General features: G+C 38.8%; 3 protein-coding genes and 1 long non-coding RNA gene across 4 annotated transcripts in view; all 4 read left to right on the forward strand.

The window, feature by feature from the left end:
- LOC101846254 overlaps nucleotides 1–8,198 on the forward strand; it is an 18,477-nt gene extending 10,279 nt beyond the window's left edge. The window contains exons 3-4 of the mRNA XM_035972932.1: nucleotides 5,251–6,023; nucleotides 6,757–8,198. Of these exons, the coding sequence (XP_035828825.1) occupies nucleotides 5,251–6,023; nucleotides 6,757–8,027 (2,044 nt within the window). The 3' untranslated portion in view covers nucleotides 8,028–8,198. The remainder of the gene's footprint in view (nucleotides 1–5,250; nucleotides 6,024–6,756) is intronic.
- On the forward strand, nucleotides 8,196–8,510 carry LOC118478760 (zinc finger protein 239-like). Its single transcript, XM_035972924.1, has one exon. The coding sequence runs from the start codon at nucleotides 8,196–8,198 to the stop codon at nucleotides 8,508–8,510; it is 315 nt and encodes a 104-aa protein (XP_035828817.1).
- Nucleotides 8,511–16,119: 7,609 nt separating this feature from the next.
- The window catches only part of LOC101863701 (zinc finger protein 493), a 25,075-nt gene continuing 14,016 nt past the window's right edge, over nucleotides 16,120–27,178 (forward strand). The window contains exon 1 of the mRNA XM_013089258.2: nucleotides 16,120–17,911. Within this exon, the coding sequence (XP_012944712.2) occupies nucleotides 17,011–17,911 (901 nt within the window). The 5' untranslated portion in view covers nucleotides 16,120–17,010. The remainder of the gene's footprint in view (nucleotides 17,912–27,178) is intronic.
- Nucleotides 25,543–27,178, forward strand: part of LOC101863549 — a 2,681-nt gene continuing 1,045 nt past the window's right edge. The window contains exons 1-2 of the long non-coding RNA XR_221075.3: nucleotides 25,543–26,095; nucleotides 26,749–26,835. This is a non-coding gene — a long non-coding RNA (uncharacterized LOC101863549). The remainder of the gene's footprint in view (nucleotides 26,096–26,748; nucleotides 26,836–27,178) is intronic.

Below are 27,178 nucleotides of genomic sequence, written 5' to 3' on the forward strand. Positions count from 1 at the left end.
ATGAGACTACCAGATGCAGATGCCGTGGACCAAGCTCTTCTGATGTGGTTTAAGGAAGCAAGGAGGAAATTGGTGCCAAAACCCCTGTTCGTGGGTAGGCTACTTGTGGCAAGGGAAACTACCCATGAATAAGTACAGCTGGATTAGTCCACAAATGCTTACTTTCCTTTGCATTTCTGATTTAACAGGGATCGGATATAACAGGACATTTTCTCTACTCCCACCATCCCTGTCATATCAGGTTTCCACTGTATCTCATCTCGTTGAATCCGAGTTCTCGTTGAACCCGAGCTTGTAAAATCCGAGTTCCACTGTGTGTGACCTTATTGTGTTGCAAGTGCTGTAAAACACGTATTAATTTATAACTAAAAATAAACAAACAGCGGGTGGTTGGATGGCGCCACTGGCGAGTCCTACTTCTACTTCTTTCTTTACTTTCCCTTTGTTATTTCTGTCTGTCTGTCTTACTTGTTCTCAGCACTAATATGAACATTATTATTATAATACAGTCACGAGTCACAGTCAAATTCGGATAAAACAGGACAGATGGGACCGGCAGTTTTTCCCTGTTATAAGCAATTCTGTTATAACCGTTTATCAACCTCAAGGGAAACAGTCAGTAGGCCTACCATTGCACCTTCAGCTTAACTTACTTTACTCGATTAGTCGGATTACTGCAGATCCTTTAATCTGGTAGGCTTTTTTTTGCTGACACTGAGACGGAATCGATCAGTGACCCCAACACAGTGTGTTTGAAAGTTTGTTTAGGCAAGCGATCATACAAACAGGCGAAATGTAATCCTACTTGTATTGATTGAGACAAATTTTAATAATTTGACTGATCGAAAGCAGGTTAAAAATAAAGTTAAAAAACTACACCTCCAGTCTGTGGGAGACTCACTGGAAGAATCAAACCAACAACAAACTACATACACAACATAAGCCCAAACTGGGTCAAAGATGGGTCCAAGAAAACCTTCTTAGGACTTCTCCAGAAGGGGCGAAGTCATTTTTACTCGATTGCGCATCGGACACACGGCCCTGACATAAATTTATACAGTCCTTCAGCGAGATGAGAAGTCGGTCTGTGTCAGATGCGACACAGATTTTACCATTAGACACATTTTAAAAGAATGTCTAGACTTCGGGAAGGAAATATTTTTTAGGTGCAAAAAATTGCAAGATCTTTTTTCCGTCGTTGACCCCAACAGAATTCTGGATTTCAGGCCATTGGCCTTTACGGAAAGTTGTGAAAAACGTTAAAATTTAAGATTTTATTAAAAAAGTTATTACATTTTTTTACCACAGATTCTTTTTTTTAGCATTTTAACATTTTAATAGAAATATTAACCAAAATCACGCTGTGCTGTGAACTGTTGCGAATAAAACCAACTCGTTTTGCGTGCTCATATGACCGTATGGAGTTACGAGCGCCGTAAAACTCTTACTGAAACAAACAAAAGCAAGTTCATGCGCTGCAAGACCTCTGTTATTCCGAGTCTGCACAGATCGAACCCTGCAGGCCTAGTTATAGTTATAGTTATAGTTATAGTTATAGTTATAGTTATAGTTATAGTTTAGCCAGGTTTTATTACTAACACTTAGTACTTAGTAGAGAGAAAAAAAAAAAAAACACGGGTATTTAATTTATCACTGTTGTCCCCCAAGTTCTTGACTGTAAAAACAGAGACGTTATTGTAATACATTGTAAATCAAATGGGCTTATAATTATTATGACTATATATTATTATTCGGTGTGCTTTTCTTTACTCAAACTCGAACAAACAAACAGTGGGTGGTTGGATGGCGCGACTGGTGGTAGTGGTTTAAGGTCCTACTTCTTTGTCAATACTGGTAGGTCCTTCTTCTTAACCTCTTGTTTCTGTCTGTTTGATTTTTGATTTTCCCCAGCACTAGATGACCATTATTGATATTGTGTCGATGTGCCTCTCTGTACTAAAAAAACAAAACAAAACAAGAGACAAAAAAACCTTGCTGCTGTCCTTTGCTTTTGCCTTCACTTCACAAGGATCTGTTTCACAGTCTGCACTGTCTTCTCTTTCAAAGAAGAGACATATATATAAATAATAACAATAATAATAATGAATTAATAATACATGTAATAATATTATGTTTCAATTTCAAGACTCTTCCTTCTACTTCTATATATATTTAATATATATATATATAATATATATATTAATTATAATGTATCTGGATACACCCGCCAGAACTACTGTGTGATTCAAGTGATTGGCTCTCTCACAGCAGTGCATGGTCAGCTCTTTAGACAACGAAAATCTTATTTTGACATGCATGATGTTTTTTGTTAGTTTTTAATTTTAAATTATAAATCTCAATAAATTTGACGTATCCCACAGATTACGAAATTAATTAATTTTGATCCTGGGACTTCAAAGTGCCGAACGAATTCTCTTTTTTTTTAAACTGCCAGAACTGTTGTAGATCTATTGCATAACTTTCACATCCGGTTCTTCATTAGTGGTGTGCGAGTAAGCGAAAAATCTTGGTCGAGTAATGATCGGTTAAATGCAAAATTGTTCGGTTAACCGATGAAATTGACCGAAAAAATTTTCTCGACCAAGAAATCTAGATCGAGCAGGGGTCAAAAGTCATCGCAGCTGCGCTGTAAGCACGCATTTTTCAGCTGATGTCTGGATCTAAAAATAGCCTAGCTTTTGGTCTTCGTCGCTTCGCGCGGTATAAAAATAAGAGTCAAATATATCGAGAAGATGCGTGCAAAGTTAGTTAATTTGTTTAACATGTATTTTGATTGCTCCTTTCGGGAAAATTGAAGAATACTGGACCACTCGTATTATTGCGAGAGAATGGGGGTGGGGGGGGTGGGGGGTTCTAAGCTAGGCCTACCTGTGTGAGAGGGATTAAAAGTGGATAAAAACTGGGGAAAATCATGAATTCCTAAGGTTGTCGAGACATAGATATAGGCAAAAGTTGTCCGAATCCGCTGGTCCGGTAGGCCTGTTCTTCAATCTTACCTCCTTTTTTTTGTTTCTTCGCTCAGTTTCCAGCCCAGATCGAGCATATTTTATTAATAGGTTAGGCTAATTCATTGTGCTGGTATTTATTAAATGTGTTTTTCAAGAAAAGTAAAGATCTAGGCACAGAAACAAAAATCAGCACAGTAATACAGAATAACAAGTTGCAGATCAAAGTGGAAGCGTTGAAATTAAGTAAAAAGAGGAAAGCATCCAAATTACTAAGATTGAGAATGTGAACAAGTCTAGATCGGACGAAATATTCTGGCTTAAGAGGTCAGAATGAGAGCAGAGAGAAATGAAGAGGAACTGAAATAAAGACTTGGTTTGTATAGATGCCAGTGGGTCACTGGTTTGCATGATATAAATCAGCTGATCGGACAAAGTGAGAACAACAACAACACTAGATCTAGCCTACAGACGATGCGTTTCAAGGTCATGTAGGGCCAGACGTAGATCTAGTAAGCCTACGATTCTGCTGCTGGCATGTTGGAGGGGCCTGGGTTTACGGGTTTTAATACGTTTTTATATTGTTGTTGCTGTACTGTCAGTAAATCATTTAGAAAATGGTACCAAAGATGCTTTTGGAAGAGAGCGACCTAGCGCGAAAAGCTCGCGCATACGCTTATCAACGAAAAGACCCTCATATTAAACCTGGCTAGATCTAAAAATAAAATGTTCCGTTATGAATATTGATAAGTTGACACACTTGTCTCGCTTTCGTGCTGGTGGCGCGAGACATTTGCCAAGTTGTTGGTTTTCCAGGAGCACAGCCATTTCAATGTCTTTTACCCTCAGTGCAGTTAAAAAACCGCGACAGTCTAAAAATAAAGAGTGGCTGCTGGGTTTGACATTCAACAAGATTCCCAATTGTGTATCTGATAGTAAATATACTCTTGGGCAGCTATTTCCTAATTAGAATATACGACTTTATTCTATTTTGACTAATAATATGACTTTAAAATATGTTTGGCATTTGTTTGTCAGCAACAAGTAATTTTAGCGTTTGATTGCTGTTTGTTCGAACAAATTTCATCATTGCCAGTTTGAGGTTTACCCAGGAGCCAGGAGCACCATTATCCCAAAAGCCTAAACGAACACAAAACCGCGACCGTCAACAATTGAAAAGGATACTAGCTTTTGTACTGAATAATGAGCTCCCAGTTCTACTATTATATTAAAAATATATCTTACAGAATTATAACTGTTATTTCACTCTTTTTAAAGCTAGAAGTTTGCCGTATCTAAAAATGAGGCAAAGATAAATATTACGTTTCGCGTTTGTTTGATAGTGACAATCAGTTTTGGCGTTTGATTGATGTTTGTTCGAGTAAGTTTCATATATCTGATTGCCTGTTTGAGTGTTACCCAGGAGCACCATCCTCGGGAAAGCCTAAATGGCGAACACAAAAACACAACCGTCAAAAACTGAAAATGATACAGGTTTTTATACTGGATAATTAAAACAGATTCTACTATCATGATAAACATACATTTTATGAAATCGTAAATGCTTATTGCATTTTGTTAAAAGTTTGAAGTTTGCTGGTTTTCAAAACGATGCAATGACAAAATATGGGTTTCGCGTTTGTTTGATAGCGACAATTAATTTTGGCGTTTGATTGATGTCTTGCTCGGTCAAGAAACCATTTTGGTCGGTTTACTCGACCAAGAATCTTGCTCGGTTAATCGAAAAATTTGATCGATCAATTGCACCACTATTCTTCATTCTTCGTTAAATTAGCCTAGGTTCTAGCCTTATCTTCAATCTTGAATCTTCATCACTTATCATACCATTGCCAGAGATGGCCATTCGCCAGAGCCGACAAAAGCCGTTCCTCCTGCAATTTTGACTTTGAAGTTGCTTTTTAACATCAACATAGATCTAGTTTATTTTTTTTAGCTCCTGATCAATTGCGGGTAAATTTTTACTTTCAGTCCCGCACACAGTTGTACTGCTTCTTCGTCGGGGGTCAAATTCTTTAGCCTATGTTGTGATCTTCAGGACTTCAGGCCTAATAGAAGTCAAGTTAGATTTTAGTGCACTCTGGTACTGGTAGATCTAGTAGTAGATCTAGATCTAGATCTAGATATCTAGAATCTAGATCTCTATAACTCGGAGGACAGAACCAAGACCAAGTTTGGAACAAATTTTTTAGTCTCTTCTTTTATTATTAGGCCTATCATAGAGGCTATGTTGAAACAGAAAGAAGAGGGAACAGACATGATTGTTTTCCTCGGGACGTATTAACCACGACAGTCTTATGATGGAAAAAGAACTGTCATGTTGTGAACTTTTCTGTGTACCGGATATAGATAAAGACATAAAGCCTGATGTTTCTCTGGTTGTAAAAAGTCTTAAAAGTGAACCTGGGCTCGGTTCATCTACATCTAGGTCTCTTTGTAGCAGTGATAGGACTGATAGAGATGTAAAACCTGACATTGAGAATGTGAAGACTGTGGTAAACGAAGAGTGTGGTTCTAATTCTGTGCTTGATCTGGGAGAGGAAAAACCAGCTGCTGTTGTTGATAGTAGAAGTTTTGATGGAAAAGTAATGCATAATTTTGAAGTACCAAGCAATGCAACTGATGATGTCCGACAGACTGTTGAAAACAAATGTATTGACATTGAAATTAAAAATGAGCCTTTGCTTTTGTTTCCCGAAGAAGACATAAAAACTAAAATGAGTCCGAAAAGTGCTGATGATGTAGATCTAGAAGACGAACCGCAGTTTCCTGATCATAGTCTGGAATTGAAATCAGAAATAGAGAATTATTATGTGAAGCAGGAAGTGTTGGAACAGGAGTGTGGATCAATGTTGGATCGTTCCAGTGAGGCTGGGGGAATACAACTGCAAATCTGTGATGTGAGGAGTTTGTGTGTGGAGCAGAGTTCAAACCCAGACACTGATGCTGTTGTGTCCACGGTCAGCGGCTCTACTTCTGATGATCCAGCTCTTTTGAAGACCGGCATCGCAAATGCTCAATGGGGCATTGAGGATCAAGGTAAAAAAAAATGTTATATTTATCGAAGTGTTATACAGACCCGGTAACCGGGAACAAAGTCACGAAGTATACAGACCCGGTAGGGGAAATCTTTTGTGATTTTGGAAAGTTTCAGCGCCCAGTCCCGGAAGTGTGTGTGTGTGTGTGTGTGAGAGAGAGAGAGAGAAGGGGGGTGGGGGTAGAGAACACGAGGGGGAAGAGCCGGGAATATATCAGGATGCTTGAGGGCAAAATTGGGATGATGAGTGTTAGGTCTGGGAAAGGTGTAGGGAAGGAACACTATCAACGCAGATCCTGAAACTCACGATTGGAAAAGAAAAAAAAGGCATGGGTTTGTGCCATGATGATTGGTCATCAATGTTAACCTCTCTTTGCTCACCATCGGTCTATAAACCCTTCCAATCCAAGGGTCAAGTCAGTTTAAAGGAGAGACCATCTTACTGATTATGGGCTTCAAGACGGGTCACAGTGGATTCTCCCCTTAGTGCTTTGCCTAAGATCCCATTCACCTAAGATCCTGTGTTTTCCTTACTCCCAATCAGCACGGGGATATTAGACAGAGACCACTGTACTGTAATATCTAAATTTAGAGACAGGTGGAAAGTGTTTGTTCGTCCCCTATACCCTGATGCAAGGTGAGAAAGGCATTGATGATGGTACTGAATAAAAACCTATAAGTATTTAAAAACAAGGAAAGGTAGATAACGTGCATATTATTTGTGTCTTTTTTCAGGTGGGATTCCTGACAAGCGCGCACCCTCCACACACCCAGCGACACAGCCATACCTTATGGGGAAGGATACTTTTGGGACAGGTCAAATGATGATTGATCAAATAGAAGTTGACTGTGTCTTGGAAGAAACTACATCTTTTATCCATGACCCAGACAAGAAAGTCTTTCATCCCCACATTAGCAGAGAGTATGATAAGGACATATCATGCAGCAAAAGTGCAGTAAATGGTAGTTGTGGCCTGAAGCAGAGAGGTTGCACTTCTGAAATAACGACGACAGTGGCAAATAATACCAATGTTATGGACCTTTCTTGCGCTCCTTCTTCTAGTGTTACAGCTCCTCAGCTGCCCACAGAGACCCATACTGGACTAGACAGCGCCACTCCACCTGTTGGACTCAAGTTTATGACTTTTAGAAGAACTAGAGCTGGAGAAAAACCGTACAAATGTGAAGTTTATGTTTTACGGTTTGGAAATAGAGGCCAGCTAAATTCTCACAAGAGAACACACACAGGAGAAAAGCCTTACAAATGTGAAGTTTGTGCTGCAGCATTTGCAAGAAGTTCCGGCCTGAAACAACACAAAAGAAGACATACTGGAGAAAAGCCTTACAAGTGTGAAGTTTGTGATTTACAATTTGCACAGTGTGGCAGCTTAAAGATTCACAAAAGAACACACACAGGAGAAAAGCCTTACAAGTGTGAAGTTTGTGATTTACAATTTGCACAGTGTGGCAGCTTAAAGAGCCACAAAAGAACACACACAGGAGAAAAGCCTTACAAGTGTGAAGTTTGTGGTTTAAGGTTTGGGAATGGTAGCGCCCTGAACCGACACAAAAAAACGCACACTGGAGAAAAACCTTACATGTGCGACGTTTGTGCTGCAGCATTTGCAAGTAGTTCCGGCCTGAAACAACACAAAAGAAGACATACTGGAGAAAAGCCTTACATATGTGAAGTTTGTGGTTTAGGGTTTGCATGTAGTAGCGGCCTATGGAATCACCAAAAAGTACACACCGGAGAAAAGCCTCACAAATGTGAAGTTTGTGGTTCAGGGTTTGCCTTTCGTAATGACCTGAAACGACACCAAAGAAAACACACTGGAGAAAAACCTTACAAGTGTGAAGTTTGTGGTTTGTTATATGCCGACAGGAAAGGGCTAAAGATTCACAAAAGAACACATTCAGGAGAAAAGCCCTACAAATGTAAAGTTTGCGATAAAGGGTTTGCACACAATAAGACTTTAAAACATCATGAAAAAACACACACATGAAACACGCATTATAAGTGTGATGAAGTCTGTGGAAGTGTGTTCGTGCAGATAAGTAATCTAGAGGACCATAAAAGAACACACATAGTAAGGACAGGAGAAAACCCGTACAAGTGTGAAATCTGTGGAATTGTGTTCTTGCATGTGAGTAGTGTAAAAATTCACCCAAAAATGCACACTGGAGAGAAGCCTTACAGATGTGAAGTTTGTGGTGCAGGCTTTGTGAACAGTGTTCAGCTAAAGACTCACCGAGGAATACACGCTGGAGTGAAGCCCTGCAAGTGTGACGTTTGCGGTGCAGGATTTGCAAATGGTGACGACCTGAAGCAACACAAAAGTAGACACGATGGAGAAAAATGTTACAAGTGTGAAATCTGTGAAACTTCGTTCTCGCGGAAGAGCAATCTGCAGATTCACAGAAGAATACACACTAGAGAAAAGCCTAATAAGTGTGACGACTGTGACGTAAGGTTTGCAATATGTTAACACCCTGAAGCTACACAAAAGAACGCTCACAGGAGAAAAGCCTTACAAGTGTGAAATGTGTGGAATTATGTTCTCTCACTTGGATACTCTGAAGTCTCACCAAAGAACACACACAGGAAAAAAGCCTTACAAGTGTGAAATCTATGGACTTGGGTTCTCACAAACGGCTAGTCTAAAGGCTCACCAAAGAATACACTCTGGAGAAAAGCCTTACAACAACAAGTGTGAAGTTTGTGGTGCAGGGTTTGCAAACAGTAGTCAGCTAAAGATTCACAGAAGAACGCACATACGGGGAAAAAACATAATAAAAGTGAAGTTTGTGGTGCCTGTGTATGTAATAAAAACACAAAGCGACACAAAAGAAGACAGTAAGGTGGAGAACGGTTCATCTGAGATGTCTGCGGTGTAAGTGTGTGCAGTCAGTGGCAGCCTGTTTGAACATCGACAATTGTATGCAAGAGAAAATCTCTGTCTATTTTCTAGGCAAGATCTTAGAAAGTGGCAGAAGATTACATATGGCGTAAAGTTAGTAAGAAAAAGTTTTACGCATATGTGAAGCGTGCTGACAAAATGAGTTACTTCTCGGATTCAGGCCTTCAGGAAATAGATACATCACACTTATAGGTGAAGTTTTTACAATTTATAAGTATGAAATAAAAGGTATGTTATACTTAAAGAATATGGCATCAATAGAAAATCTACAAATTTGACCCCAGTGTCAATTTCTGGCCAATATCTCCATTTGTGGACTGCGAGAAGTAACTCATTTTGTCAGCACGCCTCACATATGAAGTTTGTGGTAGGCTACAAGGTTCATAGAGGACAACATGACAAATGATATTATTATTATTATTACTATCATTTTTATTATAATTATTATTTTTAGTGTGAAATTCAAGATCGCAAATAGAAAGTCGCAGAAGATCACATGTTTAGTAAGAAAAACCTTTACGCGTGTGAAGTTTGTGGAGCAAGGTTCGTAGAGGACAATATTATATCGTATATATCTATATCTATATTATAATTATAATTTTTGTTTTTAGTATGAGATTCAAGATCGTTAGAAAAAGGCATTACTATTATTATTGTAAGAAAAACCTTTACGTATGTTGAATCGTGAAGTTTGCAGTGCAAGGTTCGCAAAGGACAGCAGCCTTCAGAGTCTCAAAAGAGCAAGCGACTGGAGAAAAACCTAAGAACACAAATGGGACTTGTCAAACTTATGTTTAACTCACTTCAGACGGGTCACACAACAGTTGCGTGACCCCCGCCATGACGCTCGCGTCGGGTCTCACAAGCCCTGCGTGACCAACTTTGGAATTTTTTTTTAGCTCTACAAATCACGCACGGATCGCGAGACCCGCCTCGTACCCTTGTTTGGCCAAGCCTGAGCTACTTAGACTTCGTTTCGTATCTCTGGGGCTGGTAGTTTTTAAGTTATTGAAGGTGAAGGACAGTGACCCAGACTGGGGTTGAACAGACCGGAACTCGCGCTTTGTTTTTTTCTATACAGCTCATAGTAATCCGACAGTCGCGTCGTAGTAACGGTCGAAGAAGTCGCATGAACAAGAATCACATAATTTCGCCGTTTTCTATACTTCTGTGCGTTTTACTAGTTCTAGTGTCTCAGAATATGATGTGTCTAATAGTTAGGATCCTGGATAAGTACCCGAACACGGCCCGAGTCGTAGTTCTAGGGCTAGATCTAGCACTAGTACCGGTGTTGTTTTTCGCGCAACGAAATCACAACGTCGTGCCGTACATCTGTCTCATGTAATTCAGTGTATGGGTCTGAATCAATGCACAGACCAGCTTTTATATTTTCACCAAACACTTGCACATGTATACAAATCAAACCAGAACACTTTGAACTTTTATTTTTGTTGTTGCAGTGAATTTCATTCTACTTGTCACGTCTCTGGAAATTTTTCGAAAATCAAATTCATGCCAATTTTTAAAAAATCATACAAATTAAAGTATTAGACTTAGACAACTTTAGTTTTTTGTATTAGATTAAGCTTGAATGTTACTTTACTATGTCAAAAAATGATTACAATAGGGTAATTCTGAGAGTTGTGGTGATTTATTGAAATACCCCCCAAAACGCCAGTCTTCAACGCTTGTGGCTGGTGAAAGGGCCCAGTCGCAAGTGAGTTAATGAGACTGCTAATACCCAATGACAGAGACGTTAAAAGTCAAGGACGAGGTGACTAAAGATTTCTTCATGTGAATGTTGTTAGTTACGGCTTGTTTGCTAGTGCTTAGAGGGAGTGATTGACAGATCCTATTTTTTCTTTAGGCCCGAGAAGTCTGTTGCAGTCATTCTCCTGGCTGGGTGACCAGATGGGGTATTTTGTACTGCTGGCTGTGTGACTTCAAAGTGTTAAGAGGCACCTGAAATTTGGTGTGTAGGTTCGAATTGGGGTGAAACAAGGCAGAAAGAAGAATGTTTCTCTTCAGGTCATCCTGATGGGGGTGTCAGATTGTCCAGTACACTGGACGCCATGCATTCGAGGAGCACTTCAAGGGGGAAAATGTACAAAAAGGTACTGCTAGTCATACAGAGATGTACTAACTTAGAGATAACACCTTACTTCAGCAGGATAAAATGAACAGAAATAGTATCCTTTTTTTAAAAGTAGTAATTATTACCCTTTATTACAGTTGTTTGGCATCGAAAGAAAATACAGTAAGCCCCTACCAAATATTCAATGAGGTTTTTTTTCTTTTTCTTTTGCCAAAACAGCCAAACATTACACTCTATACTCTAATCTAACTGTCAACATTAGCTCTGTGAAAAGTTACTAATGTTTTATTTTTCTCTCTATGTTGTGTTTTAATTTGCTGGTGTGTTATTTTCTTTTCTCGTTATTTTTTTGATGTGTTGTCTATTTTTGTGTGTTTATTGCAATGTCAATATCATTTAATTTGATGTTATTCCTTCCTTTAAAAAAAAATGCCTTATGTGACAGCGTGTCTCCACCAAAACTGAATACATATTCATGTACAATGTAGTGACACTGGCAGGCCCCTTGTGTGTGATTCTATAATTTACATGTAATATCCTGTACTTTTTCTTGAATAATACACATTTAGGGTTAAAATTAAAACAGCCACTTCTCGGGTAGGTGGACACATGCCCTTATTAGTTGGTTTTTGTGGTTATTTATGTTCTGTTCTAGTTTTCATTTCATTCTGTTCTGAAATCTTTATTTTTCACGTTTTTACACTCTGTGTGGCTACAATTAATGATCTTCTGGATGCTTGTAACAGAACACAAAAAATTCTGGTGCTTTAGATTAAGTTACCTCTATCAACATATTTCTAATCTATATTTGTCGTCATAGAGAGTTGAAAGTTTGAAAATGATTGGCTACTTTTATGGCAACTTTTGGACAATATAATGGAAACAAACACAGATGCTAGCCCTGTAAAGTGCGGTAGCCAAGCATTCACACACATTTCAAGGATGTGAAAAACGATTCTCCTGTGCCATTTCCTCCTTTTTTTTGGTTGTTCCTCAAGTTCCTGTAGAAGTAAGGAATGCTACATGTCACACTTGTCAACCCCATCATGTAGTTGGCATTGGTTGCTCAGAAGTAGTTGGCATTGGTTGCTCAGAAGTAGTTGGCGTTGGTTGCTCAGAAGTAGTTGGCGTTGGTTGCTCAGAGGCAGTTGGCGTTGGTTGCTCACTCAGAGGCAGTTGGCGGTGGTTGCTCACTCAGAGGCAGTTGGCGGTGGTTGCTCACTCAGAGGCAGTTGGCGTTGGTTGCTCACTCAGAGGCAGTTGGCGTTGGTTGCTCAGAAGTAGTTGGCGTTGGTTGCTCAGAAGTAGTTGGCGTTGGTTGCTCAGAGGCAGTTGGCGTTGGTTGCTCAGAAGTAGTTGGCGTTGGTTGCTCAGAAGTAGTTGGCGTTGGTATCTCAGAAGTAGTTGGCGTTGGTATCTCAGAGGCAGTTGGCGTTGGTATCTCAGAAGTAGTTGGCGTTGGTTGCTCAGAAGTAGTTGGCATTGCTTCCTGTGGGTTGGGCCTGTCGTCAGTAACCATTGCAGGCATGAAATCTGCATCAGTGAACCGTGAGGGTTCGTTAAGTGGCCAGACTCCAGTCACCCTGAAACGTGACTGAATGTTCTGTGGTGATGCAGCCTGAATCCATGCCCTACCAATCAGTGGCGCCATGTCGTAAATTGTGCTGTCCCCGTGGTTTTATGTACCCCGCATAATTTAGCAAAATTTGATCATTTTTTGCATAATTACTGGTTATTTTCCTTTATCATTCTTTGTTAAAATTAACAGAATCGCATAATTTCACATTTTTGGGCTCATTTTGCATAATTTCAGAATTTTTCTTGCCTAAAACGACGGAGACAGATTGTGATGGGCCTACCGGGGTTCTGCATCATCCAAGAGTTTGCAGCAGAATTGAAAAATACTGTTTCACAAGCCCATACACACACACACACACACACACACACACACACACACACCTGTCCGGCGGTTGTGTCTTATTGCTAGTGTGAGGTGGCAATGTCAGTAGCCTACCTGGACTTTGTTGTGTTTGGCCTTTTGCAAAGCCTGGAGAGACACATGGCTTTCAAACATATGTACAAATGTTTTAAACTAGTACAATCACCAAAATGCCAGTGTGGAGAGGCGGACCAAACTGTTGAACACATCCTTCAGCACTGCAAGACACACAGGGCCCTGAGACAGGAAACGTGGCCAACCCCACTGACGCTGCAAGAGAAGCTATACGGGCCGACAGATGAACTGAGCAGGACGGCCCAATTTATGACAGATACCAGACTTCAAGTGTGATGTGATCGAGAAGAAGAAGACATGGCTTTCATGATTGTCCATCAGTAGGATACATGGTTTGTCCTCAGTAGACATAGCATGTTTGATGAAGTGGTCAACGACTTGCTCAAAACTGTCTTTAGTCATCCATCCTGAAGGATGGGCGATCCTCAAAGTCCCCTCCAGAGCACCATAATTTCAGCTCTTCCCTCATCCGAGAGTTCATTCGCATTTTTAATGTAAGTGTTTGCAAAGTCACCCCGATTTACCGAAGTGTAAGAGTTCCGAGTGAGTACAAAACAAAAGTTTAGTGAGTGCAGACTCAAAAATGATGTATCATGTAAGTGTCGATGACGCGGGGTTTAGATGTGTGTCACTGAGTTGTGTCCTTGAGTGAGCAAGACGCGATAACCCTAGCCTAGCTACCCCCCCCCCCCCCAAAAAAAAGGGGCGCTGTACAGTGATGACCAGCAATGACATGTTTGTAAAACTGTTCCCCATTGGTGTAATTTTGGGTATTTGATGTATGCTTTGTTGTGTATACAATTATGTTTTTAAAAAACTATGTAGGCCTACATGACACATTATATTATATTATTTTGTGTAACGATTTTATGTATGTTTGTTTGCCAATGCAATCCAAACGTCCCCCCGGAGATCAATAAAGTGTTATCCGGCACATATATATATAATGTTTATTTTATTAATTATTTTATTTTTACTAACGTACTAAAGTGTTTATTTTTATAAATAGGTCATGCTACGACCTAGTTGTGTTACAATATACTAATAACATAGTTGATTCGGTCCGAGCCGTTGATACACTTATAAATGACAGTGGGTGGTTGGAGGGTGCCGCTGGTAAATCTAGGTCCTACTTCTTCTATACTTTCCCGTTGTTGTTTTTGTCACAGTGTCACAGGTCTGTCATCCTTTTTCTCAGCACTAATACTATAACTAATACTAATAAATGAGCATTATTATAATACATATATATATATTGATGTGCGTCTCTTTACTTAAAAAAACAAACAAACAAACAAACAAACTCAAACAGCAGGTGGTTGGACAATATATAATGGCGCCACTCCTGGTGGTAGTGGTAGGTCCTACTGTGCTTTTTTTCTTTACTTTCCCTTTGTTATTGTTAATTTCTGTCTGTCTGTCTTACTTTTTCTCAGCACTAATAATGTGAACATTAGGCCTACTATCATAATGATTATTACTTCTATATGGTTTTCTTTATTCAAACAAACAAACAGTTGGGATCAACGACGAACACTCTCCCTCTGACTGACCTTAAAAATAAGTCAAAAACTACATATATACACTATGACTATGATACACCTCTAGTCTGTGGGAGGCTTATTGGAAAAAGCGATAAACGACAAACTCCACTACAATTAAGCCCAAACTTGGTCCACGAAAACCTTAGGGCTTAGGGCCTCTCCAGAAGAGACGAAGTCATTTTTACTCGATTACGCATCGGACACACAACCCTGACACATACATTTTATAGGCCTACCTCCTCCAGGGAGATGAGAAGCAGTTCTGTACGACACAGATTTTTCAATTAGACACATTTCAACAGAATTAGAAAATGTCTAGACTTCGGAGAGACTCGAAGGAAATATTTTAGATGATCAGATGCAAAAAATTGCAAGATATCCGTTTTCCGTCGTTGATCCCAACAGAATTCTTGGGAAGTTGTAAATGGAACTGTTACAATTTTAAATGTTATTTAGATTCTAGAAAATTATTTTACATAAAAAATTTATTTACATCGAATTTTTAGCATTTTAACATTTTTTATAAAAAAATGTTTTCCAAAATCAGGCCGTGCGGTGAACTTTTGGGAATAAAACCAACTTGTTTCGCCCGCTCATGGCCTAGTCTTCAAAGTCAAAGCAGTTCATTCTCAGTTCTTTAGACTGCGAACATCATATTTTAACATCTATGATGGGGGGGGGGGGGTGGTTTAAAAAAAAAAAATCTCAATCAATTTGATTTTGGCGGCGTATCCCGCAGATAACGCGAAATTAATTACTTTTGATCCAGAGACTCCAAAGTGTCGCACGAATTCTCTCTTTTTTTGACTGCCAAAACTGTTGTACTACACAACCCTCACTCACATCCGGTTCAATGAATCAATTGACGATTTGATTCGCTAGGGCCATGAAAAGCCGTTAGAAGTTCGGTGAGTGTAGAATTCTGTGGGTTAGTTTTAAGTTTAGCCCTAACAAGCATTCCTCCTGCAATAATTTTGACTTTGAGGTTGAAATGTGAAGTTTTGTGGTCTTTTTAACATCAGCATTGTTGTTTTTTTTTAATTCCTGATCAATTTAGGTCTAGATATCTACGTTGTCTTAAATAGAATAACACATTTTGTGTGCAACAGTTTTACTAAGTTTTAGTTTTAAATGATGTGTGTAGATTTTGGACAAGTGTGACCAGTAGTGACACTTTCTTCTGACTTCAGACCTATCTGTGTGGACTGGGGTGACTGATTCAGATGATTTTCATGTAGATTTAGCGCTGATGAGGATTTGAAATGCAAAATTAGATTTAAGATATCTAGATCTAGATCTAGAAATCTAGACTGTTTAGAGAGTTGTTGTTTTTTTTTGGTGCTTTTACTTTTTCGGTAGTTGAGTTCCCACCCCCCAATCAATCTAGCATCTCTGCGTTTGTTGCCATTTTATTGTTCAAAAGTTGCCACAAAAATGGCAAAAATTGCCATAAAAGTTGCCAATAATTTTCAAACTTTTAACTCTCTGTGACGACAAATATAGCATAGCAATTGAAGTCTATATGTTGATAGAGGTTGTAGATCTAACTTAATGTAAAGTAAAGCCCCAGAATTTCTTGTGTTCTGTTTCAAGCATCCAGAAGATCATTTGTAGCCACACAGAGTTATAAAAACGTGAAAAATAACAGGTTTCACAACAAAATAAAATAAAAATTAGAACAAGTCATATTTATACAACCACAAAAATGAACAAATAAGGGCATGTGTGTGTTCACCTCTCCTACCCTATGAGTGACCGTTTTAATCCTGAACGTGTGTTATTCAAGAAAAAGTACAGGATATTTCATGTAAATTATTGAATCACACACAAGGGGCCTGCCTGTGTCAGTACATGTACATGTATTCGGTTTTGGTGAAGACACGCTCTCACATAACGCTTTTTTTTTTTTAAGGTAGAAACAACATCAACTTAAATGATATTGACATTACGATACACAAAAAAATAGACACAACACATCAGAACAATAACAAGAAAAAAAATTAACCGACCAGCAAATCAAAACACAACATAGATTTAGATCTAGAGAGAAAAATAAAAAAGAAACAGATAGTATTTCAAGATCTAGATTCTACTACTCAAAATACAAAATCGAGTTCTGTTTTGCGAGTTTCGAATGAAATAGATATGCCGAAATAAGGAGGGTTGGAACTACCGAAAAAGCGCTGTTTTTATGTGTGTGTCTACAATGTTGGATTTTCCCCGTTGCAAACGGGCTAGGCTAGGTTATTTTGCAACTATTGCTCCAGATCTACAATATAACGGGATCTATTTCTTGATGTAGATCTAGCCTAATAATAGAGTAGCCTTTAATGAAAGAATACTTTTTTTGGAACCTGGGACTTAAGGCTTCAGGTTTTTATTATGTATTTTTAAAATTCAGGCCTAAGTTAGTACATGTACTTTCATTGTCTTTATAACTGTCTCTGGTGGTATAGGTTGGAGGACAGAACCAAGACCAAGTTTGGAACAAATTATAAAAACATTTTGAATGTGGACAGGAAGAAGATGGAAGGGACAATATTTTCCTCGGGACACATTAACGACGACAGTCTTATGGAAAAAGAACAGTCATATTGTGAACCTTTCTGTGCACCGGATATAGATGAAGGCGTAAATCCTGATGTTTCTCCGGTTGTAAAAAGTGAACCTGGGACATCTAGGGCTAGGTCTTATTGTAGCAGTGATAGGACTGATACTGATACAGATGGAAAACCTGACGGTGGGAATGTGGATGCTGTGGTAAAAGAAGAGTTTGGTTCTAGCTATGTGCTCAATCTTGAAGGACAAAAACTTGCTGTTGTTGATAGTGGAAGTTTTGATGGAAAAATATTTCATAATAATTTTGAAGTACCATGCAGTGTAGACAATGATGTCAGCCAGACTGTTGAAAACAAATGTATTGACATTGAAATTAAAGATGAGCCTTTGCTTTTGTTTCCCGAAGAAGACATAAAAACTAATATGAGTCCGAAAAGTGCTGATGGTGTAGAAGACGAACTGCAGTTTCCTGATCATAGTCTGGAATTGAAATCAGAAATAGAGAATTATTATGTGAAGCAGGAAGTGTTGGAACAGGAGTGTGTATCAATGTTGGATCGTTCCAGTGAGGCTGGAGGAAAACAACTGCAAATCTGTGATGTGAGGAGTTTGTGTGTGGAGCAGAGTTCAAACCCAGACACTGATGCTGTTGTGTCCACGGTCAGCGGCTCTACTTCAACTTTTTCTGCTGATCCAGCTCTTTTCAAGTACAAGATCTCAAATTCATGCTCTGCTCAATCGGGCATCGGGGATCAAGGTAAAAAAATATTATCTATCATTCTATCTATCTATCTATCTATCTATCTATCTATCTATCTATCTCTATCTATCTATCTATCTATCTGTCTATCTGTCTCTCTGTCTATCTATCTGTCTCTCTGTCTATCTATCTATCTATCTATCTCTCTGTCTATCTATCTATCTATCTATCTATCTATCTATCTTGTAAGCTCATGTCCCCACTCGAAAGCAAGCTCTATGCGCTTTACACTCTATATTATTACCCCAGCAGACCATAGAACACTCAGAAACATTCTCAGCTTCCCGGGAAGCATACAGTGCAAGTAGCTGGTTAAGCGCTCAGACACTAACAAACTGACAAGATCTTTTATTGTCTATATAGATAGCTGGGTACCCATTCCCACCTGGGTGAAGTGGGGAAAATTTGTGTTAAGTTGCTTTCCCAAGAACACAACGTCAGATCCGCAACCTCACGATTACGAGTCCGTAAGCCTAACCACTAGGCCATGGACGTCATATCTATCTATCTATATATCTCTCTCTCTCTCTTTCTCTCTCTCTCTCTTTCTCTCTCTCTCTCTCTGTCTCTCTCTGTCTCTCTCACTCTATATATGTTTGTGCGTGTATGATCACACGTTGATTATATAATCTAATTAGATGAGGTATCTATCAAAATATTACTAATATGCTGTGTCGTGTAACAGAGTGAATTTTTTTGTTATTTAAAAAAATCTATTTCCCTGCAGGACACAGTGTAGTCCACACTTGGAACACTATATATTCAATTTTAATTATAGGTGCAGCTTTGTTCATTTTCACCATTTTGACCCTAGAACGTTTGACTCTAGATTTTCATTTTATTTGGAAACACGGTTCGGTTAAACAAAAAATAAGTTTTAAAAATTCTCTGCTCTTGATCTCCATCAACCCCTTTTAAAAAAAGAAAGTACATTGTACCACCATGTAGGGGGCAGAGCGGGTTTTCCCGCTTTTCTTTGTTATAGTGTGTGCATACTGCATATGGATGTGTACAGTCAATGATAGTAAATAACAAGATGGGCCACTCAGCCAAAAAAGTGTCCGCAGGAAGTATGCTCTTTGCTTCAGATGGCGCTGCAGTCTGTTTTGAAGCTCTCTTTCGTTTTTCCAGAAGAAGAATAGGAATAGCACCTCCTTGCGTGCGCAGATCGACTGCTGTTCATCAGCAGTTCGGGTACGTTCAGTGCGGAGTTTTAGGTTTTTTAAATTTTAATGACCTCTCGCCTTTCATTCTAAAGTCAAATTACACGAAGAAAACCATCACCCTTTCCTCCGGAAGAGGTTTTTGGTCAGGGTAACCATTTTAAAAAAGCGTTCTTCCGAAATTTATCCCAAAACTTGCTAGTTTCACTTTGGTTTTTTAAAACTCAAGTAGGGTAACTCTGTTCGCAAAGAGTGCGCTTTTGTGAAGAGGGCGCCACCAAATTTTGAGGACACTTTTTTAATTGGCTCAAAGAGAGAAGTGGCCCATCTTGTCTTGTACTATCTTTGGTACAGGACATAAGGGGGTGAATTTCCTTCTTGGCACAATGATCTGAAGGCTCAGCTCATTCCAAGAGCAGTCCGCCAAAATGTGAAAAAAAATGGAAGTGATGAAATCAACTCAGCGCCATGTACGTGAAATATATTGTCTAGATAGAGGAAGGTTTATAATAATTGTTGTAGTTCTGAACTCAGAAACTGATACAGTAGAAACCATCTCTTTCATACAAAAATCACATCATGGGAAAAAATGTAAAAGAAAATATTACGACAAAGACAAAAATACCATTAGGGAAGACTTTATTTTTTGTCGGTGATATAGAGGAAAATAATAAAGTAACCTGCTTATAATGTCTTTATAATTATGATATGTTTGTGTACTCTCCATACACTTTAATGAAATGCTAAAACAATTCCTGGTTATAGGCCATATAATATATGGGTCAATCCACCAATTTGTACGACAATGTGTGTTACCTAAATGAAATGACTGGTACAAAGTTATTTTTAATATAATATTTATATAAACATGCAACTGACAATTCCCTTACTTAAAGCAGTATTGGTAGTCGAGCTAGACTAAGCTGAACTTTGGTCAAATTGCACTTATATTATTGAATGTAATGTATAAAATATTTATATTTTCAGTTCTAAAAATCAAAATTTTAATAGGTGAAAATCGAACACAGATAGCGACATATTATTTTAGTGCTAAAATCTATTAAGACATGCAAATACATTTTTTTCATCTGTGTCTGATGCAGTTGAATAACTAAACTAAATGTACGGGGAAAAAAAATTTGAAAATCGTGACCAATAGACCCGGGAAGAACGTAAAATCTCGTCTAGATCTAATTCGTTACCTCGTCCGTCAGTTTCGCACATCTAAGAATTGGAAACAAAAATACCAGTCCAAAAGCCGTTTCCAGAAAAAAGGAATTTTTCTATCACTGTTAAGTGTTGGTTTGAACAATGCCTTCAAAACATGTCCGTCTGTGATCCACTGATCAGTACTTTTGAAACGTTTCGATCATACTTCTGTGATGTCACATTTTAACGAATTGGGTCCGCTTGTTTCGTTTTCCGAAGCTCAGAGCTAGAATGTCGACAGATTCATTTTTCGGTTGCCGGGCATTGTGGAGTCGCTTATGTGAAAGCGCGATGCATTTCAAAATGGCGGAACCCATAGAGCGTAAGTAATATGTTTGTGCCCTGCTCCTGATAATGTGTAAGTGTAACGATTAAGATTGCGTGTTTAGAAAGTTACAATTAATTCACTTGACCTTGAGTCTTTTCCTATGTATCTACGAGATGCCCTTTTTCCATCAATATCTGCGGTGGTTTTTTATTTGTGACAAGCTTCGGGAAGCGGCTAGCCAACAGTTGACTCACTTGTTTCGTTCAGTGAAAAATTTGGTGAAGTTAAAAGCTATACTTTTTGAACTGCAACGAACTAAGACAGACACCCCCGCATTGCGATAGAAGCTCTGTGAACGGAACCAAAACCGCTGTCATTTTTAGAGCGGAGATAGCCTCTAAACGACATATTATGGAAGCCTCTAAACGACATATTATGGGTCATTCCACTAGTACTGTTTACTGTTACTGCTCACTATTTTCCACCTCAATAATACCCACCAAAAGTCACCAACTACAGACACTCTGGTATGATTGCAAAGAACATGATGGTGGAGAAGCTTTGAAAGGCTCAAATATTTACTCAGAAAACATTTTGCATACTTTTGACCCGTGACTAATGAAAACAGTTGAGTTTTTATTCAAGTGTAAAAGTAACACAGAAGGGGTGCATCTATTTAAGCCTCAGCCATAGTCCCAAAGTAATGTTTGTATTCATAATAAATGTATTCCTTCAGCAACAGTAAGTTAAACACATGTTGCTCAACTCGGAGGCCATTTTCTCCTTTTCGTGTTTCCTCACCTCGCACAATTAAAAGTTCTGTACTTTTGTCAGATATGGTCATATTTACTTCATTCTTATTTTAAATTGTAAATGAAAAGGTGATAGTTTTTAAAAAATAATGTTAACTCAGTTTTGAAATTTCCTTAATATATGACTGATATTTACTGGCACGGACACATGTATGATCTTAAATGTATCATTTCCTCTTTGGACAGCAAGGGAAATTGTGTTTTGTTCAGATTGTATTAACCCTATCCGTACACCCTGGGGTCATTTTGTACCTCCGGGGTTGTATTCTTCACATTTTAGAATACTTCTTGTACGAAGATCTCTTTGAAACGTTCAGTATTTCTCAAAAAATCATTTTGACAGACTGCTATATGTAAAGCGTACGTATCTGATTAAGAAGTAGATAAGTGGTGGCGCAGAGTTCCCCACGTCATATGGATACGATAGTAAAACACGATGTACAGATAGGGTTAAGGCTGTTCCATAGTTAGTGTTGTCAAAAAAAAAAGTTATGGGTGTGTTTCCTGAAATGTGATGGCATAACAAATATCACATGACCATCATTATAACTGTAAATCACCCTGAAATCTTTTGAAACAGTTTGCTTTTAAGGATTTCTAACTAATATGTCTTAATAGTTACTTGGACATAGCTACTTGATGCTGTCCAGTTCTGATTAAGACTGTAACATTTCCTATTATTTAGTGCAGTTAACAAATGTTATGGCCATATTTCCTAACCTTTGATGGCATTACAAATTTCACATGAACATCATCAGAGTAGATCATCTTGAAATCTGTTTTAACAGTTTGCTTTAAAGGATTTATACCTATGTCTTAATTGTGACATGGACATAACTACTCCATGCAGTCCAGTTTGGATTTTTAATGACTGTTTCCAAGTCAGTTTTGTTAAAAATATTTCCTAACATATGATGATATAAAAAATACCCCGTTACCATTAAGAAAGCTGTCTAACAAATGTAGTCTTAATTATTACTTCGGCATGGCCAGTTAATGATGTCCAGTTTAGATTAAGACTGTTTCCTATTTTGATGCTGTTAGAAATATTATGGCCATATTCTGTCCTAACCTGTGATGGTATAGGAAAATACCACATTACCATTATCGCTGTGAACAATCTCGAGATCTGTTTAAATAGTTTGCCTTAAAAGATTTCTAACGAAGATGTCTTAATTTTTACTTGGACATAACTACATTATGCTGTCCAGTTCGGGTTAAGACTGTTTCCTAGTTTGTGCTATTAAAAATGGTCTGAGCGTATTTCCTTATGTGATGGTATAAGAAATATTAAATAAATCATTTTCACCGTAAACCATGTTGAGAGCTGTTTTAACAGTTTGCTTAAAAGAGTTTTCAGTCTTTTGTGTTACTTGGACATCACTAATAAATTGCATCCATTCGACAAAAATAAGAATTTTGTTATTAGATGCTCTACTAAAAAGATACAACTTAATTGTTGGTTTTAGTTTAACAAAAAGCCTAACTTCGTTTCAGAAGATGATGTCTTCAAACTTTTAGATTTTTTCTGTGTCGTGAGTTAGTTGTAAGTGGTGACATCAGTCCCCGTGGTCAAGTGGGTAGGGCGTCTGGCTTGGGGCTGGGAGGTTTCGGTTTTTAATCCCGTTAGGACTGGGTCATACATGTACATAGAACTTAAAATCATCAATCTGGCACTAAGGCCATGGTGAGACAATGCTACTTAGACAAGTTAACATGCAACCACACAATCACATTGGGTGTGTAGGATAAACCTTTGTCTTCTATCTTTTTTTTCTCTCCACGGAACCCTACGAAAGAGAAATCAGTCCATCCTAGGATTCCTTGATGTTGGGCCTGTCAAACTTTGGAAACCACGAAAATCACGCCAGGAGATCAACAAAACCTATTATGAGAAATTAAAGCAGGATGGTTCAAATGTGCTACAAGACAGACTGAAGAAACAGGTGGTCACCTCTAAACGATACAGACAAAACTTGAAAGCACCAGGCAATGAGGAGAAGCTCAGGCAAGACAGGGAAAAGTCCAAATTGAGGACAAGGGAGTTCAGAAAAAGACAACAAGAAAAGAATGAACATCAAAATTCAAATACCGTTTATAAATCAAAGACAGTGAGAACTCGACGGGGGATAGAAAATTTAGAACGCAAGCGAGAACAGGTACGTCTTCGGAAGCAGAAAGAGAGAGCTGCTTGGTCACATCAAAAACGAAATGCAGAGAGGGCCAAGAGCAAAGCTAGATATAATGCAAAGAAGAAAGAAAAAACCAGAAAAAAGATGAAAAAGAAAGAGGCAGAACGCCAGACTCAGGCTGACGATCCAAAGGGTGGCAGGTCCCATGCAGCAACCTGTCAAGCAACCTACAGGGTGCAGAAAGCTCTGCCAAAGGATGAGGTGGCCCGAAAAGAAATATTGATCTCTTTGTGCCTTAAAGAAGGTATTGCTGTTTTAGGAAGCCCTTCAGATTCATCTCTACCAGAAGTTAAGGACAGAAATTCGCAAACTAGCACACCACCGCTCTCATTCAGATAAAGGAAAAGGTCAAAGTGGATTCAAAACGGCTTTCCTACTTCAGTTTGAAACGGCTTTAAGTTAGGGCAGCTGAACAAAAATTTCAGTGGAAAAGTTTGGTTGTTTTTTTTTAAACAGTAGAAACCTCAGCAACAACAAAAGAACATGCAAAGAATGACTCACCACAAATCTGTCCTTGAAGGTGGACTTGATTCCCTCTACAAGACGGTCAAAGAAGAGACTAGCTTGGATATCAGTCGCGGCTTCTTCTTTAAACACAGGCCTGAAGCTGTGAGGAAAATGGCAGAGATCAAGCTGAATCAGTCCCTATGTGACATGTGTGAAAATATCAAGCTCACATAATGTGATGGGCTCGGTAGGTTCAACTCCCTTTTCAAAGCACACCAAACAGTCGTCATAGGTTCATTCCTGTACAACAAGGACATGCCTTTCCATGAAAAGTCCTGTCTTGATCGTAGCTGCAAAAACTGCAGTAACCTGAAGCCGCCGTCTTCATTTTTCAAAGAAGATGACTCGGACATGGCTGTTAGTTAGCCACAGACAGTGGCTTCTCAGAGAAACATCACGCACGGGATGTGAAGAGGGAACTAACTGCTCGTGACTGAGAATGTTGGTCCAGAAGACTGTCTGAAGACTTGTCAGACTCTGAAGACTTTTGGGGAGCATATGACAGCTTTGCCTCTACATATTATGTTCCATGCAAAATGGCGATATCAAATGTCCACAAGACAGGGCAGGAATGTAATGTAAGGGGAGGTGGTTCCTGTCACGGACTTTGGAGAAAATGTGAGGCAGCGTGGTGAAATCAGGCTCTCGTCAGAATAATCCAAACTGGCATTTTTCCGCAGATTTGTGAATTTTTATCAAATTTTTGTTTTTTGGCTCAACATCTTTCTTGCACATTAAAGAACACATTTTTGTGTGGATTTTACTGGAAAAAGTTGATTAAGGGCACAAAAAAAAAGGAAATTTTCAATTTCCATGTTCCATGGACTCTCAAGCTAAGGATTTTTGGCGGCCATTTTCTCACAAATTTTATCTATGAAACCAGGTGACCTTCACCTCCTTCATTCGCAAATATCTCGACCTGTACTCAAGATAAGTTGATATTTTTTCCATCCAAAGCAACACAAATAAACAAACTTTAAAAGGATACCAATAACTCTATGTATACCCAAAAATTGATGAGAGCCTGATTCCACCGCGTCGTGACACAAATTATGGACGTGCCACACAAGATAGAGTCCAATCAGCTTGTTGGAATTATAACCAGGCAACTATTCATCCTTTGGGAAATTACCTGCTTTGCCATATCTGCAAACTCTTAAAACACACTTGGTAGTGTGTATCACAGATGACTTTCAACGCGATTACCGTGTATCACAGATGACTTTCAACACGATTGCCATGCTGTAGAAGCTTTATTTTTTAGTTTTAGTAGAGGTTTTACGGCGCTCTCAACTGCATAAGGTCATATGAGCGCCAGAAGATTAGAGGTGTTACAAGAGAGTAACAAACATAAAAAAGAAGAAGGGGAGATAAGGATGAGAGATGTTTTAATAGGAAAGAAGAAGCAAACCACACCAGAGCACCCACCAACCACCCGCAGAAGCTTTCTTGGGGGGGGGGGGGGGGGTGGGGGTGGTGACTAGAGACATTAAGATTAAGAGAAAAGAATGAGATCACAGAGGCACGCCAGTGGACTGACAGCCGTGCGGCACACTATATATAAAATTGGTCTCGTTGCCCTTTTGTTATCATCCAAAAAGGCTTAAACTTAAAGAAGCATAACCACCTGGATTGCCTCGAAAGGAACTTCTTTGGATGGAGGCATGGGAGAAGTCCCTCAGGTCGTGTCACCAGCTGTCACCAAGAGCGAGGCAACGAGGGCCGTGAAATGCAGGCCAGCCTTAGTCCAATCTGCACATGGCCCCCTACTGCTTCCTCAGCAGAGACAACCGACGTGACAGTTCCTGAAAACTGCGAGAAGCATGCTGAAAGAACTGTTACCTTTGTCCTGAAGGAAAAACATCCTGAGATCGAATAATTTATACTGACAGTCACGCAATTTGCACGCCATTAGCTCTGGCCATGGGCTTGTGAATCACAAGGACCTTTCCTGCGTCTGCTCCAGCTGCAAGACAGGGTGCCCTTGCAAGAGGAGAGATTATGTTGAAGCTTGGCAGTCCAGAGATGATGTAAGTACTATTATATATATTAGAAAACAACCTAAACATAATTATTTTCCTCACATAGTTATAATACTGCTAACTGTTTATGCTCCAAAGACCAAAAAAACATTTTGAAGCAGTTTGAAAATTAAGAAACCAAGGATGTGGTTTGATTGACTGATATAACATGTAATTTGATTTTATTTAAAGAAGCAAATTTTAAAAACTTTGTCCACGGTATATTTTATCAAAACAAATACCCCCCCCCCCCCCTTTCCCCCAGTAAAACTAACAGACAGTTTTCTAGAGATTTTTTGAATTCAGGAAATTTTAAGTCTGTTCAGGAAATGTTGATTATCACATAACAAACATCAGAAGGTTGAGTATTTAACATAATGTCTAATAAGACTAAGAGCTTTTCTAGTGTTTTCAGTTGCTATTTCAGAATTGAAATCAAATTATGTTTTAGCCTAAGTACAATAATACTGAGTTTTTTTATCAGGAGGAAAGGGGGGGGGGGGGGGTAATTTTTTGGTTGAAGTGACTTTTCCTTGAAACATAAGGAGGTTTTCCTTTCACAATGTGTATTTGGATCAAAAATTGTGATTCTATTACCACGAACCTCTTTTTTCTTCATAATTAAAAATGCACTTTCTTTGACTCCTTTTCTCAACTTCCAGGAAACAGAGGAAGATGACCCAAATGACCATTCAGCACTAGAAGAATTCTCGTCATCAACTCTCAATCATCTTGAGAGTCTGAATGATGTAAGTAGATTTGTTAAATTTATGGCTGCATTGTTTTGTTTTTGTGGGGGGGGTTTTTGTAAGCTCTCGGGTCTGAGGCGGATGCATTATCCACATGGCCATCAAGACTGGTGGTTCCATTGTTTCGAAGCAAACTGTCCATCCACTGTCCATCCATTCATGCGTGTATCAAAGTTTTAAAATGTTTTGCAGACTTAATTTATATAGTACATAGTTTGAAAAAAATCATGCTCTCCCTTGCTGTGATACTGGAACATTGTGTGTACATGTAACCATAATGAAGTTATATGTCATATGTGCCCTTCCAGGAACCCACTGATGTGTCTCCCCCCCCCCTCCCCTC

The sequence above is a fragment of the Aplysia californica genome, unplaced genomic scaffold, assembly GCF_000002075.1.
Source record: "Aplysia californica isolate F4 #8 unplaced genomic scaffold, AplCal3.0 scaffold00911, whole genome shotgun sequence".
Lineage (NCBI taxonomy): Eukaryota > Metazoa > Mollusca > Gastropoda > Aplysiida > Aplysiidae > Aplysia > Aplysia californica.